We start from the raw sequence: 12,157 nt of genomic DNA on the forward strand, positions 1-12,157 counted from the left end.
GATACTATGAACTGCTTCCAACTGTCTTGTGATTATTTTTTTAATGAAAATAACTTTGTGATTATAAAGTTAAGATAACACAGAAATAACAAAGAATAATAAGTAAGTCATTTGTAATCCCATCATTCAGAGACAACCACTGTTAACACTTTGTGAACCTTCTAGAATTGGATAAATAGATATACAATAGTGAGATCATATTATATATGCTGTGCTTTCTTAGCCTATTTTTTTTAACATAATAATATATCATGGACATCTTTCAAAGACAAGAAACGATCCATTACATCACTGATAGTAGGTAAACAGAACTTTCATAGGCTATCTAGCCCAACATTTCCCATGGCTACTACTTTCCCTAAGTGCTGATAGATGTGCTACAGAAAGAAGTATTCTGAGGAAAAATAAGTCTGGGTCACAAAGTCAAACAGGTACGTTTATTGTAGGACTTCCCAGAAATTTAAATGCCTTAAATACGTCTTACGAATCCCCAAACGTGGGAGACTGAAACATTGCCCAAACTTAATTCAGCAGGAAACATCACTTCTAGTTTTAACTATTAATATCTTGTGGAACTTAGGTTTATAGTTTCTAAACTTCTCTGTAAGAAAACATCTCAGACTATGACTCGAATTCATTAGTGGGGTGGAGTCCAGAAATCTGGTTTAACAGCTGTCCCAGATGAACTATGGGACACATTTAACCTAGACCTTTCTTTAAAGGAATGGTTTCAAATTGAACAGAATGTGGGAACATTTCCCAAACAATATATACCTGCATGGACCTTCTCCTAGTTTAAAAAGTTCCTCAGGTAATCCTGATACCCATTTCCCCCTAGTCTCAATGCTATAATCTAGTTTATGCTAAATGCTTCCATGTATTCTTTGGCTGAAATATGTTTTCAAATTTGATTCTGAAAATAAAACGGTAAATTCCTTTGAAAAGTAGTCCATGAGCGTTCACTGTCAAAAGCATAAAAAAACTAAATAAGAACTTAAATTTTTAATGCATATTAAGATTTTATACCAGCCACTGCCTTCAAAGAGCAAATTAATGGGCAGGAAAAAAGAAGGCAGATGAAGGACAAATTTTTCTTGCCTAAATATTAATGACTATAGAGTTTTACAAACTTTTAAACTTTTTTAAAGTTTTATACAAAATCAAGGATGCAGTGACATAATTTGTTTCACTCTTTTCACACTGTCCCTAAGTGAAGAGGCAGCAAGACTCTGCAAATGCAAATTTATACCTCTCTCCATTCTTGACAGACCAGTGGTTCTCAAACTTGATGTACAAGCATACCTCATTTTAATGTGCTGCACTTTATAGCACTTTACAGAAAGCACTTCACAGGTGTTGGGTTTTTTTTTGTTTGTTTGTTTGTGTTTTTTTTTTTACAAATTGTAGGCAGGATCCTCTAACCAACAAATGATTAGGACTCGCTTTATTGTGATACTCGCTTTAGTGCGGTGGGCTGGAACTGAACTTGCAGTATCTCCGAGGTATGTCTGTATGTAAGCATTACCTTTGGAGCTGGTTAACTTATCTGGTCCCTCACCTAAGATTTTAATTTAGCAGGTCAACATCTTTTACAGGTGATTCTCGCATAAGTGTTTCATGGATCACATTTTTCTTACCAGGTTAGATATTGCTGAATATAAAATATCAGAAAAAGATGTGTTCAATCCATGAATGTTGTTTGGTAAGTTGTCCAGAATCTCCAAAACACAAGAAAGAGAGTCATGTGAACTCTGAACAACTTAATTCTAAGAAAAATACCAGTTACTTCTATTGAGAATTTTTTTTCTAAAAAAAGTGGAAGAAAGGACATCAGAAATGACTAATGGGGAAGAGGTGTTGAATTATATGTCTTTACATTTTTACTCTAAATTGTTTCACTTCAGATGTTTATGATAGATTAGTTACTTATTATGCTTTAATCAACCTACTTTATAGAGAATTCTAATGGTTTCAGAACACAGAACTTTAATCTGTAGTCAGTCACATCTACGGGGAGCCTACTCATTTGGACAATGAGACAATATTCTAGATCTGACTTGCCTTAGTGGAAATGTATATAAATTATAGGCAAATAAAATTAAAAGTCTGTTAAGTAAAGTCTTGGAAGGTCCAGCTTACAAAGTTAAGGCAAAAATCAGAGAGTATCATATATTTCAGCATTTGAGGCAGTGAGGGTAGACAGTGCCCCGAGTCTCAAATCTATGCAAAAGTCAAGTGCCACTCTAGGTAGAGGAAGTCACAAAGTTTGTAACCAGAGGATGGCATTAGTTGCTTATTGTAATGGTTTCCAAGCGTTGACTGCACTTTAGGATTCCCTGGGGAACTTTTAAAAATATAGCTTCTTGGACCTATTCACTGAAATACTATCTTTGGGGATGCTATCAGTCTAGTAAGAGGCCAACTTGTCAACCATTGGTCTGTAGGTAGCTGCCCCAGAAGTGACCAGACTAGTAAGATTCATACAGATGGCTTCCTGGGAAAAAAAAAAAAAAGCTGTTTCTTCCATATCATTAGGTAGCAGTTGACCTAAAATGTAATGAATGAAAAATCATCTGTAAAGTTAGAAAACCTAATATTATAGGAAAATGTTAAAATTAAAAAGGATGATGAAATAATGAAAAATATTTAAAAATTTTTTTCAGAAACAGCCATACAAAGTCTCTTTCCAAAGAAACTATTTACTTAAGAGATTGGAGAATAAATTACACTGCAAGAGGAGTATTAGGCTACCAGAATTACATGGCAATATTTTTAAAGTGCATCAAAATCCCTTAGCTCTGAATCTCTATGAACTTTCTGGCCGTTATTCTAAGATAATTTCCCCTGTCTTCCCCATAATACTGTTAAGTCCATTAAGGGCAGGGAATATACTTGTTTAATACCCCCACAGACTTACTATGATGCAGCAGCTATTCAAGTATTACTTAATAATTTCATATGACATATTTTTAACTTGAAACTTCAACCTGAGTCAGGAGATGCAGGTACTGTAACCAACAAGAGGTAAACATGATAGAGATCTGTGTTATCTAGAAGCCCTCTGACATTCCTGTTCTGCTGGGAATGATCTTTGAAAGCCATCACTTCCTCTCTGAGGCCATCCCTGATTCTTCAAGTCAGAATTCATTTGTTTCTTCTTTTGGTTATACCTCTATTATAGTCCATGTCTGACTGATCTTTAAGTCCGTCATATATTCTCCTAATGTATTTTGAGTTCCTTGAAGGGAAAACCCTGCTTCTTGGTCATCTCAGTGTCCCTGGCATCTTATATAGTGTTCTGTGTATGTGAGGAACTTGACACGTCTGCTGAATGGATGAATAAATGAATGAGTGAGTGACCATCACATGATATCCTGTTCTTTAAAATGTGCATCCCCAAATTCAGGATCCACTCATGAATTACTTTGCTTACCCATTTCTTCCTTTCCTAAAACTGATCATTGCAAAAACTGTAATTTGGAGAAAATACTTATCAAGCCATAAGTTCCATATAAATTATTCAACACTCGTAAAAAGCAAGGTTAGTGAAAATAGTTGAGAGAGAAAAACTTTACCTTCTTGAAATAGTTGTCTGGCGTAAGATGGCTCTCTGCCCTGAGGTTGGAAAAAAGCATAGATGCACTTCCTCACTAAATCTTCCCAGCCAGTTCTGCCAGCAGCTCTCAGGGAACTAGTATCAATAGAGATGATTTTACCTACACAAAGAATGAAATTTCTCATTTATGATAGCCTCTTGATATAAATCACCCATACTTCAAAACTAACAACTTTATCTCAAATATTCTGCCTCCCAAATGCTTAATGGAAAAAAACATTAGAAAGCACTATTAACGTTTATTATCTATGGCAACAAAGTATATCAATGACATGATAATAAAAAATTGTTTTGGCCTTGGAGTATGTTACGTACTGGTATATCCTGTTCTAAAATTCAATTCCAGTCGAGTATTAACGTCATACTATAGAGATCAGAAGCTGCAGAGACTAATGCCAGTCTATTTCCTCTGGCTGGCTCTTTGGATCCTCCTCTCTATACACTAATGACTGAATCACTCACTGAGGAAGGAGAAGCAGTGATGAATGTATTGTTTTGGTTTAATTAATTTCCAATAACTAAGAGAATATGAGAAAGTAAGCAAGTCTTTCCTTTTCTACCTCTTCTTGGGCTGTAGGCAATATTGCATTTAAGAGTAAACAAAAACGAAAGGCAACACAAGTTAAATCAGAAAAGGATAACAAGTGAGAACATTAAGATTTGCTAAGTACTCTGTACACAGAACATATGCTTTATGAAATTTAGTGGTGATTTGCTATTATCACATTTGAACATTTCCTAAATGGCTATGGAAGAATTCAGGTAAATTATTCCTTTGTTAATTTGGGGCCAATTAATCCTGTTTGTGATTATTCACATCTATTTTATTTTTTATGTAATCTTACATTCACACAAAATAATATGGGTAGGATACATACACATATGAAGTAAGAATGAGATTAATAAAATGAAAACCTGCAAACCCACCATCCAATTCAGAACTTAAACATTATCAATACCATTCCGTTAAGTGTGTGCTTTTGTTACATCCCTGTCTTTACATTCTCCTGTCAATGGACATGTAGATTGTTCCCAGTTTTCTGCCATTACAATTAGTGCTGCTATGAACAGCTTTCACATTTTCCATGGTAGTACCTGTGTGTGAGACTTTCTCTAGGGTACATATGTAGGAATAGAACTGTTGAGTTGTAGGCTATGTGAATGTTCAACTTTATAACATTAAACTATTTCCCAGAAGCTTATATGAGAGTTACTGTTAATCCAACATCCTTTCCATCACTTGATATTGTCAGGCTTCTTTGTTTTCTTCTTTTTACAAGGTAAAAAATGGTAAATGAAAAATAGTTAGGGTCTGAATTTATATTTCCTCAGTTAGTGAGGTTGAGTGTTTTTCATGTTGACTCATCCATCACTCATGTGTCTTCTTCTATGAATGCCTCATTGTATCTTTTCCTCATCTTCCCTTTTCTCACACAATCAATTCAAATCTATTGGACTGTCTGTGCCTCCTCATTTTAACTAATCAGTTCTTTTTATATTTCACTTGGTTTGTTCAGAATGAAGTATTTATGAGACCTCTTGAATCTGTGTACCCGAGTCTGTCTGAGCAGGTTGTTGCCCAAGTGTTGGAATAAATGGAGATGGTAGAAAGAAAATACATTAACATTATTTGAGAACAGTTTGGGGAAAGCCTGATGAACACTGTGACTGAAACTATAGACAATTTGGGATTTTAAAAAAATCAAATTTATTGGGGTGACAATGGTTAGTAAAATTATACAGGTTTCAAGTGTACAATTCTACACAATTTTGGATATTTAAAGCATTTTCATTATTGTCTCTTACTGCATCAGAGATCAGGAGTTGGCTATACCAGAGAATCCACTGTAACATAATCTTCATTTGCAGTAATACTGCTCATAGGCAGCGACCAAGGGAGAAGCACATGTGTGTGTGCATATGTTTATGTGTTCATGTCAGTACTGGCCCACAGGAGAGCAAGAGAATCTGCACTGTGGGACGGGAGGGGAGAAAGTGATGGTAGCGTGCAACTGGGTAAGGAAATGACTATCTTAGAAGAGAATCATGAATAGGTTGATTTCCTTTGCTTGCTAGAGGAAAGTTTAACCAACCAACCAATCAACCAAATAAACCACAGCTCAGCATTTCCTGGTAGATTTTTTTCCTTTTTTCTTAATGGACAGGAACCATCTCATGTAGGGTTAAAAGTACTACTAAACGGGGTCAAATATATGGTGACGGAAGGAGAACTGACTCTGGATGGTGAACACACAATGTAATATACAGATGATGTATTATAGAATTGTACACTTGAAGCCTATGTAATTTTACTAACCATTGTCACCCCCAAAAATTTTAATTAAAAAAAAAGTGCTACTAAAATTTTAAGGAATTAAGTATCTAATACTTACTATAGCTAATTATTTTTTATCTAAATCAGTTCTATGATATACTAAAATGTTAGTTTTACATTTTAAAAATATTTTATATTTCTCTGGCATCTTTCTATTTTATGTCTTATATTTTTTTTGGTGTCTTTTGTGTAATAAGTGTGTATGTACAGTGATGCCCTTTTAAGAGTGTTGTGGTGGAAGGCAATGCAATATAAATGAAGAACTCTACATTAGGACCTAAAGATGTCTGCTTCCAGTAATTAGCTGTATGGTTTTGGAAAAGTCACCATTCCCTCATTTGTAAAATGGGTAGGCTAGACTGTAATCTCTGAGGTTCCCTCTAGATTTATAATTGTTTTATGATCCAGAGCTTAATTTTAAATTTTTTTAATAAATTTATTTTAAAATCAGGTATTGCTAAGATTTTAATGTTGAATCCTTGGTCAGAATCAAAACTGCCAGTGATAATATTGTTTCTATGGAAAATATAGTCTTCTTTAAAACAATACAATTTAGGATTAAATTTCTTGAAATGCAATATGAAGAAAAGCTGAAAGTTTGTTCCTAAATTATCCTAACTTTTAGAACTCTCTCATGTCCCACATTTATTTTGTGGCCTAATCATTAACCCTTTCCAACAGGCTTTTATTCTGCTATCTCACAAGCCCTTATTTGGTTCTATTGACACAAAAGACCAGTTATATTTTTCAATGGACCCTATTTTTCCACCATGTAATAATATTTTTGGTTTTCAATAAGGGCTTATTAAATTTTCCAGTGTTGTTCACTGGTGGTAAATGGAAAGGAACATGTACATAGCAGACTCAAAAAGAGAATGCACAAAGGTATGGTAACTGATCATTACCGCCCTCAGAGGTGTGTTACTAAGCTCCTAGACATCCTCTTTACTATATTCTATTGGCTGTGCTAATTTATCCCTGCCTGCTCTTTTAGTAAGAGTAGTTGATAGTTTACCTTTAAAAACACAAGAATAAAGCACACAACATAGCAATATTAGATTTCTGGAACTAAAAAATTAACAAATATTATAATAGGATCTTATAAACAAATGGTAGAGGTGAAAAAGTACATTAAAACTAAATATTCACAAAGAATTTACTAGAAATGACTTTTTAAATCTCAGTCTGCTAAAAAATCTATCTGTAGTATCTGTTTTTAAATTAGAAAGGTGAGTAATACATATGTAACTGATGTAAAAGTATGAAAACCTGGTGTGTTAGAATGAAGATAAAATTAACTAATACATGAAAAATATTTTACAAATTGTAAATAATAATAAGAATTTGTTTTTGGTGAAAATCAACTGGAAGGAGGCCTTTAAAAGCAAGTCTTATTTTCAGACGCCCTCCTCTTGACTCACTGTGTGGCTGTACTGTCCTTCTTTCAGTTCTAACACACCTCTGTGTCTTTACTTAGGGCTCTGTGGCTGTTTCCTCAATCAGAAACACTCATTAAGCACCTGGCCCCTTCCTCACTGCCCCATCTAACCCTATACTTTGCATAGCTGGCACCGCCTCATCCTTCAGGACTTAAGGGTTCAGTATCAGCTACTCAGACAGGCCTTCGTTAACCAGCTAGTTTTAAATTGGGTCCTCCCTATTAGGTTACCTTATACCATCTCATACCACAATTTGTAATTACATTGTTACTTTCTGCTCAACCATGTATATACCCTGAACTATCACACAGTGACAGGCATTTCTAGGCATTCAATAATTATGTGCTGAATAAATTCAAAGAAAAAGAATAAAGGAAAAAATAGCTAGATACATTTAAGCATAATATTAAAACAACCATACTCCATTTATAAATAAATATATTTATATCTACATTGCCATATTTCTTTAGACATTTTATTCCATGATTATGAAAAATAATTTATAATCAAAACAAATATAGGTATGTGCAAGTTACAAGATAATGTTCTCCCCGGCAACCTGCTTATGACAACGATTCCAGTGTCTAAAATGAACAATATCAAAATCATCATTTAAAATGTTTTTTGTATAAGACTCGTGAACAGAAGCTGAACAGCAGAGAACAGAAGGACACAAAATTTTGGCTGTAATTAGTCAGAAAAGCATAGTCACGCCACTAACAGCAAGGGAACATTCTGAGCATTGCAGTTAGTACCTGTAGTATCTTGCTTGGTCATAAAGGATTCTACACCCGTAATCGCTGGAGGCCGAGGTAAGCGCCGTGCAATACAAATCAAACATGATTGGAAATCTGCCCAAAACAAGAAGGGGAAATGGAAGGAAAGAGGGTAGGAAATGGTTCACATCTATTACTTGCCATTAACAAAATTATAGAAACAATATGTGATACAGGATCTGATACAATTGGAGTTATTCTGATCTAACAGTAAAATACTAGAGATAAAATTGCTGGCAGCCAAAAACTGGCAGTTCCAGGTAGAGAGCTAGTTAGCATGAATTACCCCTTCTCACTGAATGTTCTTTCATCAGTTAGAGGAGACTGAGGATGCATCTCATGGACAGGGATGGTAACAACTTGAAGAAGTAGCTTTGGCAAGATTTAAGCAACGCAGTGGATTTTAAAATATAATTTTATAATCAATTTCCTATGCTCATCAGTACTTAATGGTACAAAGATTAATCTCATCATCACTGTGCAGATCGTGATCACATGAGGAAAACAAGATTTAACTGTTTCTGAAGAAGCATAATTTGCCCTTGACAGAGGACTTTATGTTGTAGGATCTGTAATTTTTTCAAAGTCCCACTTTCAAATTGTTTTGAGAGTGCCACACACAATATCACACAGCTAAACATGAACTTTAATTATGTAAGGCAGCCTTGCTTATGTCTTTTGTAGAAAGTCCCCAGCTGACTGTGACACCCACTCTCTGGTGAGACCGGCTACATACGTGGCCTGTCTGGCACCTGACTCACTTCTCATCTCCTACCTTCCCTGGTCTTTACTCGAGTTTTTAATCTGTGGTGTTAACTTAGCTCAGTCTCAGTTCACATGGAAAACTTGCCCACTGTCACCTATTTAACTAATGTCATGTTAATACCATGTTCACATTAGAGCTTCAACTGTGTTTTCATCTGTTTATGAGCTTCCTCCTTATAAATTACCTTGTATGGCCTCAAAAATGCTAACTCTATTCTCCAATGTTCCCTACGCTCTAGACTCAAAACTTTAAAATAAATCAGAGCTGTTCAACAGCCTGCTGCATCTGGTACGTTTCCAACTGGCAGCAGTTGGTGACATCTCTTATTTCGAGGCAGCAAGTTGGTTTAATTTGACATTTTAGTGGGCATGCCAGCTTAACATTGAGAATTTGGGGGCATTTTGAAGGGGGTGATTCTAGATGTTAGCAATTTTTTTCTTAACTGTTAAGAAATACATAGCAAACTGAATAGCTACTGTGATGTATAATATAGTAACCAAAGACACTGTCGGAAGAAGGCAGTTTTTGTCTTCAGTTACTTCCCTATTCCTTGAAAAACCAAACACCTTAAGTCCACCCTTTGTTTTACCTTCTCCATCCTCTTGAATTGATTTTGGCTGTGACACAGTGAAACACTGCATTACTTCATACCGCTGGCAAGCTTCTTGGTTCTCGGTGCCTGGCTCATCTGGAGGGTGAATTAGCATCCTGCAGTTAAAGGTATGGCTATTTCGTCGTGTTGCCTCTTGAGGCCAAGGAACTCCATTTACTGTGGAAGAAGAAATGGATTATATGCCTTTGAATAAAGTGAAAAAGTCCAAACTCTGAGAGACAAAAGACATACTTTTAGCCATCTGCTTAATTATACACTCAGATTAAAAGACAGACAGACATCTACAGATCTAACATAATCCTAAGGCAATAGTATACTTATCTTTCTCAGCAAATCTAAATGTCTACCAATTAGAAAACTGTACAATTTCCAAGAGATTGCATAAAATTTCTGCCCTCAAAGATAAGGTCTTACAAATACTCTAATTCATTAACAGTCTTTATACACAGTTAAAGACAAAAATTAAAAATTAATAGCTTACTAGCTCTTTTACTTAGAATTTTATAGCAGTTAATTAATAAGCTTTTCCGTTTATTTACAGTTATACTCTGGCAATAAAAAATGATTGAAAACCATAGGTCCATTGTTAAGCAGATTTAACCTGGCAGGCCTGAACTCTTTAAGGATGGGCTTGTGTGAACGTGCACCTTTTTGGGGAGAGGGTTCAAAGTTTCTCAAAGGAGTCTGTGACCCCCCAAAAATATTTAGAATAGATAGAGACCAAACTTGGTTTCTAATAACCATTTTTTCTTGTGCTTAATTTTATTTGCACAGTTTAGATTCTATACCTTGAATATTGTGGGTAATCAGTAAGTTATTACAAAAAAATGACTGTCAGAACAGAAATGTCACTTGATTCAGTATGAGAAAATTGAATTCAGTTATAGAAAAGATGTTAGTTAAGTGAGCATAACTGTGTGGCAGGTCACCACTTCCCAGCTGAAATGTTAGTCAAACCATGGTGGCCTTCAGGGGGTTTTTAAGGTTGTTCGCTCATCATTTCCAACAGGTTTCGTACCTTATCCTCTGTATCAACACTCCTTCCTTTTTACTATGTCATCACTCTAGTGTCATCAACTGTTAGAGGAAATCATGGCAAGAAGCCTATACTGGAGTTAGGAGTCTTGGTTCTGGCTCTGAGCCAATTGTGAGGTTTGCGTTAATTTCTTAATTTTTGCCTCATTTTTGAAGTAGCAGAACCTATTCATTTTATTACCTCTAAAGTCATTTACACTCTATAATTCTAACACAATACATAAGACCCTTGATAATTCAAATATCAAACTAGTGATTTTAATAGAAGCAGTCATTTCAGGTCCCCAGTTACTATAAACACAGAGTCATACTCCTCTTTTCAAAGAAGAAATAAGGCTTCCGTTCCAGGTAAACAATATAGAAACTGAAGAGCTATGGAGAAAATTTTATTGCATGGCTGGTTTGGTTATATAGGATTTCTGGCCAAGGCCCTCCCCCCACTTTTGGACCACACATAGGTGAAAAAGTAGGCACACGCCTTAGAATGCAGTAGAGACTGGAAATCAGACCCCACCCACCCACTAAGCTGGGCTCCTCTGTAGGTGAACAATCTGTCTAACTACACTTGGAACTCCTGAGTTGAATCCACTTATACCCAAAAATGTTAACTTTAGTAAGTATGTAATAAGACAGTGTATTTCTCCTTCTTTCCTTCCACCTCCATTTTTCTTTTTTCCCTTTAAGCAGGGTGGTGGGAAGGATATGCCTTTGTCTCTTTCTTGGACATAATTAAAACTGAAAACAAAGGTAATTTCGAGCAGAAGCTTCTTGTGGCAAGGCAACTAACTGTTCTGCCTCCCACTGCTATCCCAGGACTGCGTCAAAATCTAGAGGACAAGGATAAAGGAATGCTCTTACAAGCTATCGGATGACATTGCCCCTGCATATTTACAACTCAGGCTGAAATTAAACCTAAAAACATTTAAAATATATTATAACATATTAGACTAACACTATGTGTTATAAATATACTAACATCATACATTATGTGAGGAGAAGCTACAGAGAGCTCATATTTCTTTGTACCTAGTGATTTGGGAAGCAGATTCTTCACGAATTCTGCATGGTCTCCCACATGCAGTATGCTGTAGACACTGGTATTCATTAATTCCTCCTGATTGTAACCCAAGTAGCTGGTCACATTCTCCGACACAAATACAATTCTCCCTTCACAGTTCACAACGAAGAAAAATCCATCCAAAGCCTGCAAAGCCAAAAAAAAAAAAATAGGATTGAGAGGTTGGAGGTGAAAAGATGAAATAAAAATAAACATATACACTTCTGTACTGAAAAAGAGATCACAAATATATTGGGTTGTCGGAAAACTCATGATGCATTTTTGCAACAAAAAACAAAAAATATACGTCATGACTTTTCTGACAACCCAATATGTCAACTTAAAAAGGGGGGGACCGAAGGAGAGGGGAAGGGATGAGACAATACAAATTGGTAATTGCAATATGGCCTCAGGGATAGAAAAAGATAGTCCGAGGAATACAATCAATAACGTTGTAAGCATTTCTTAGGGGGCCAGATGGACCAATGCCCTTTTGGGGAGTCCACTTCATAGTTGATGT

The 12,157-nt window shown here is 35.6% G+C and overlaps 1 protein-coding gene across 7 annotated transcripts in view; it reads right to left on the reverse strand.

Moving 5' to 3' along the window:
- The window catches only part of NCOA1 (nuclear receptor coactivator 1), a 216,426-nt gene that overhangs the window by 53,594 nt on the left and 150,675 nt on the right, over nt 1-12,157 (reverse strand). For all 7 annotated transcript variants that reach the window (XM_019648257.1, XM_019648425.1, XM_019648505.1 and 4 more), the window contains 4 exons: nt 11,607-11,784; nt 9,522-9,701; nt 8,146-8,241; nt 3,576-3,716 (listed from right to left, as the gene is read on the reverse strand). In XM_019648257.1, the coding sequence (XP_019503802.1) occupies nt 3,576-3,716; nt 8,146-8,241; nt 9,522-9,701; nt 11,607-11,784 (595 nt within the window). The remainder of the gene's footprint in view (nt 1-3,575; nt 3,717-8,145; nt 8,242-9,521; nt 9,702-11,606; nt 11,785-12,157) is intronic.

This window comes from Hipposideros armiger, unplaced genomic scaffold (assembly GCF_001890085.2).
Source record: "Hipposideros armiger isolate ML-2016 unplaced genomic scaffold, ASM189008v1 scaffold_0, whole genome shotgun sequence".
Taxonomy (NCBI): Eukaryota; Metazoa; Chordata; class Mammalia; order Chiroptera; family Hipposideridae; genus Hipposideros; species Hipposideros armiger.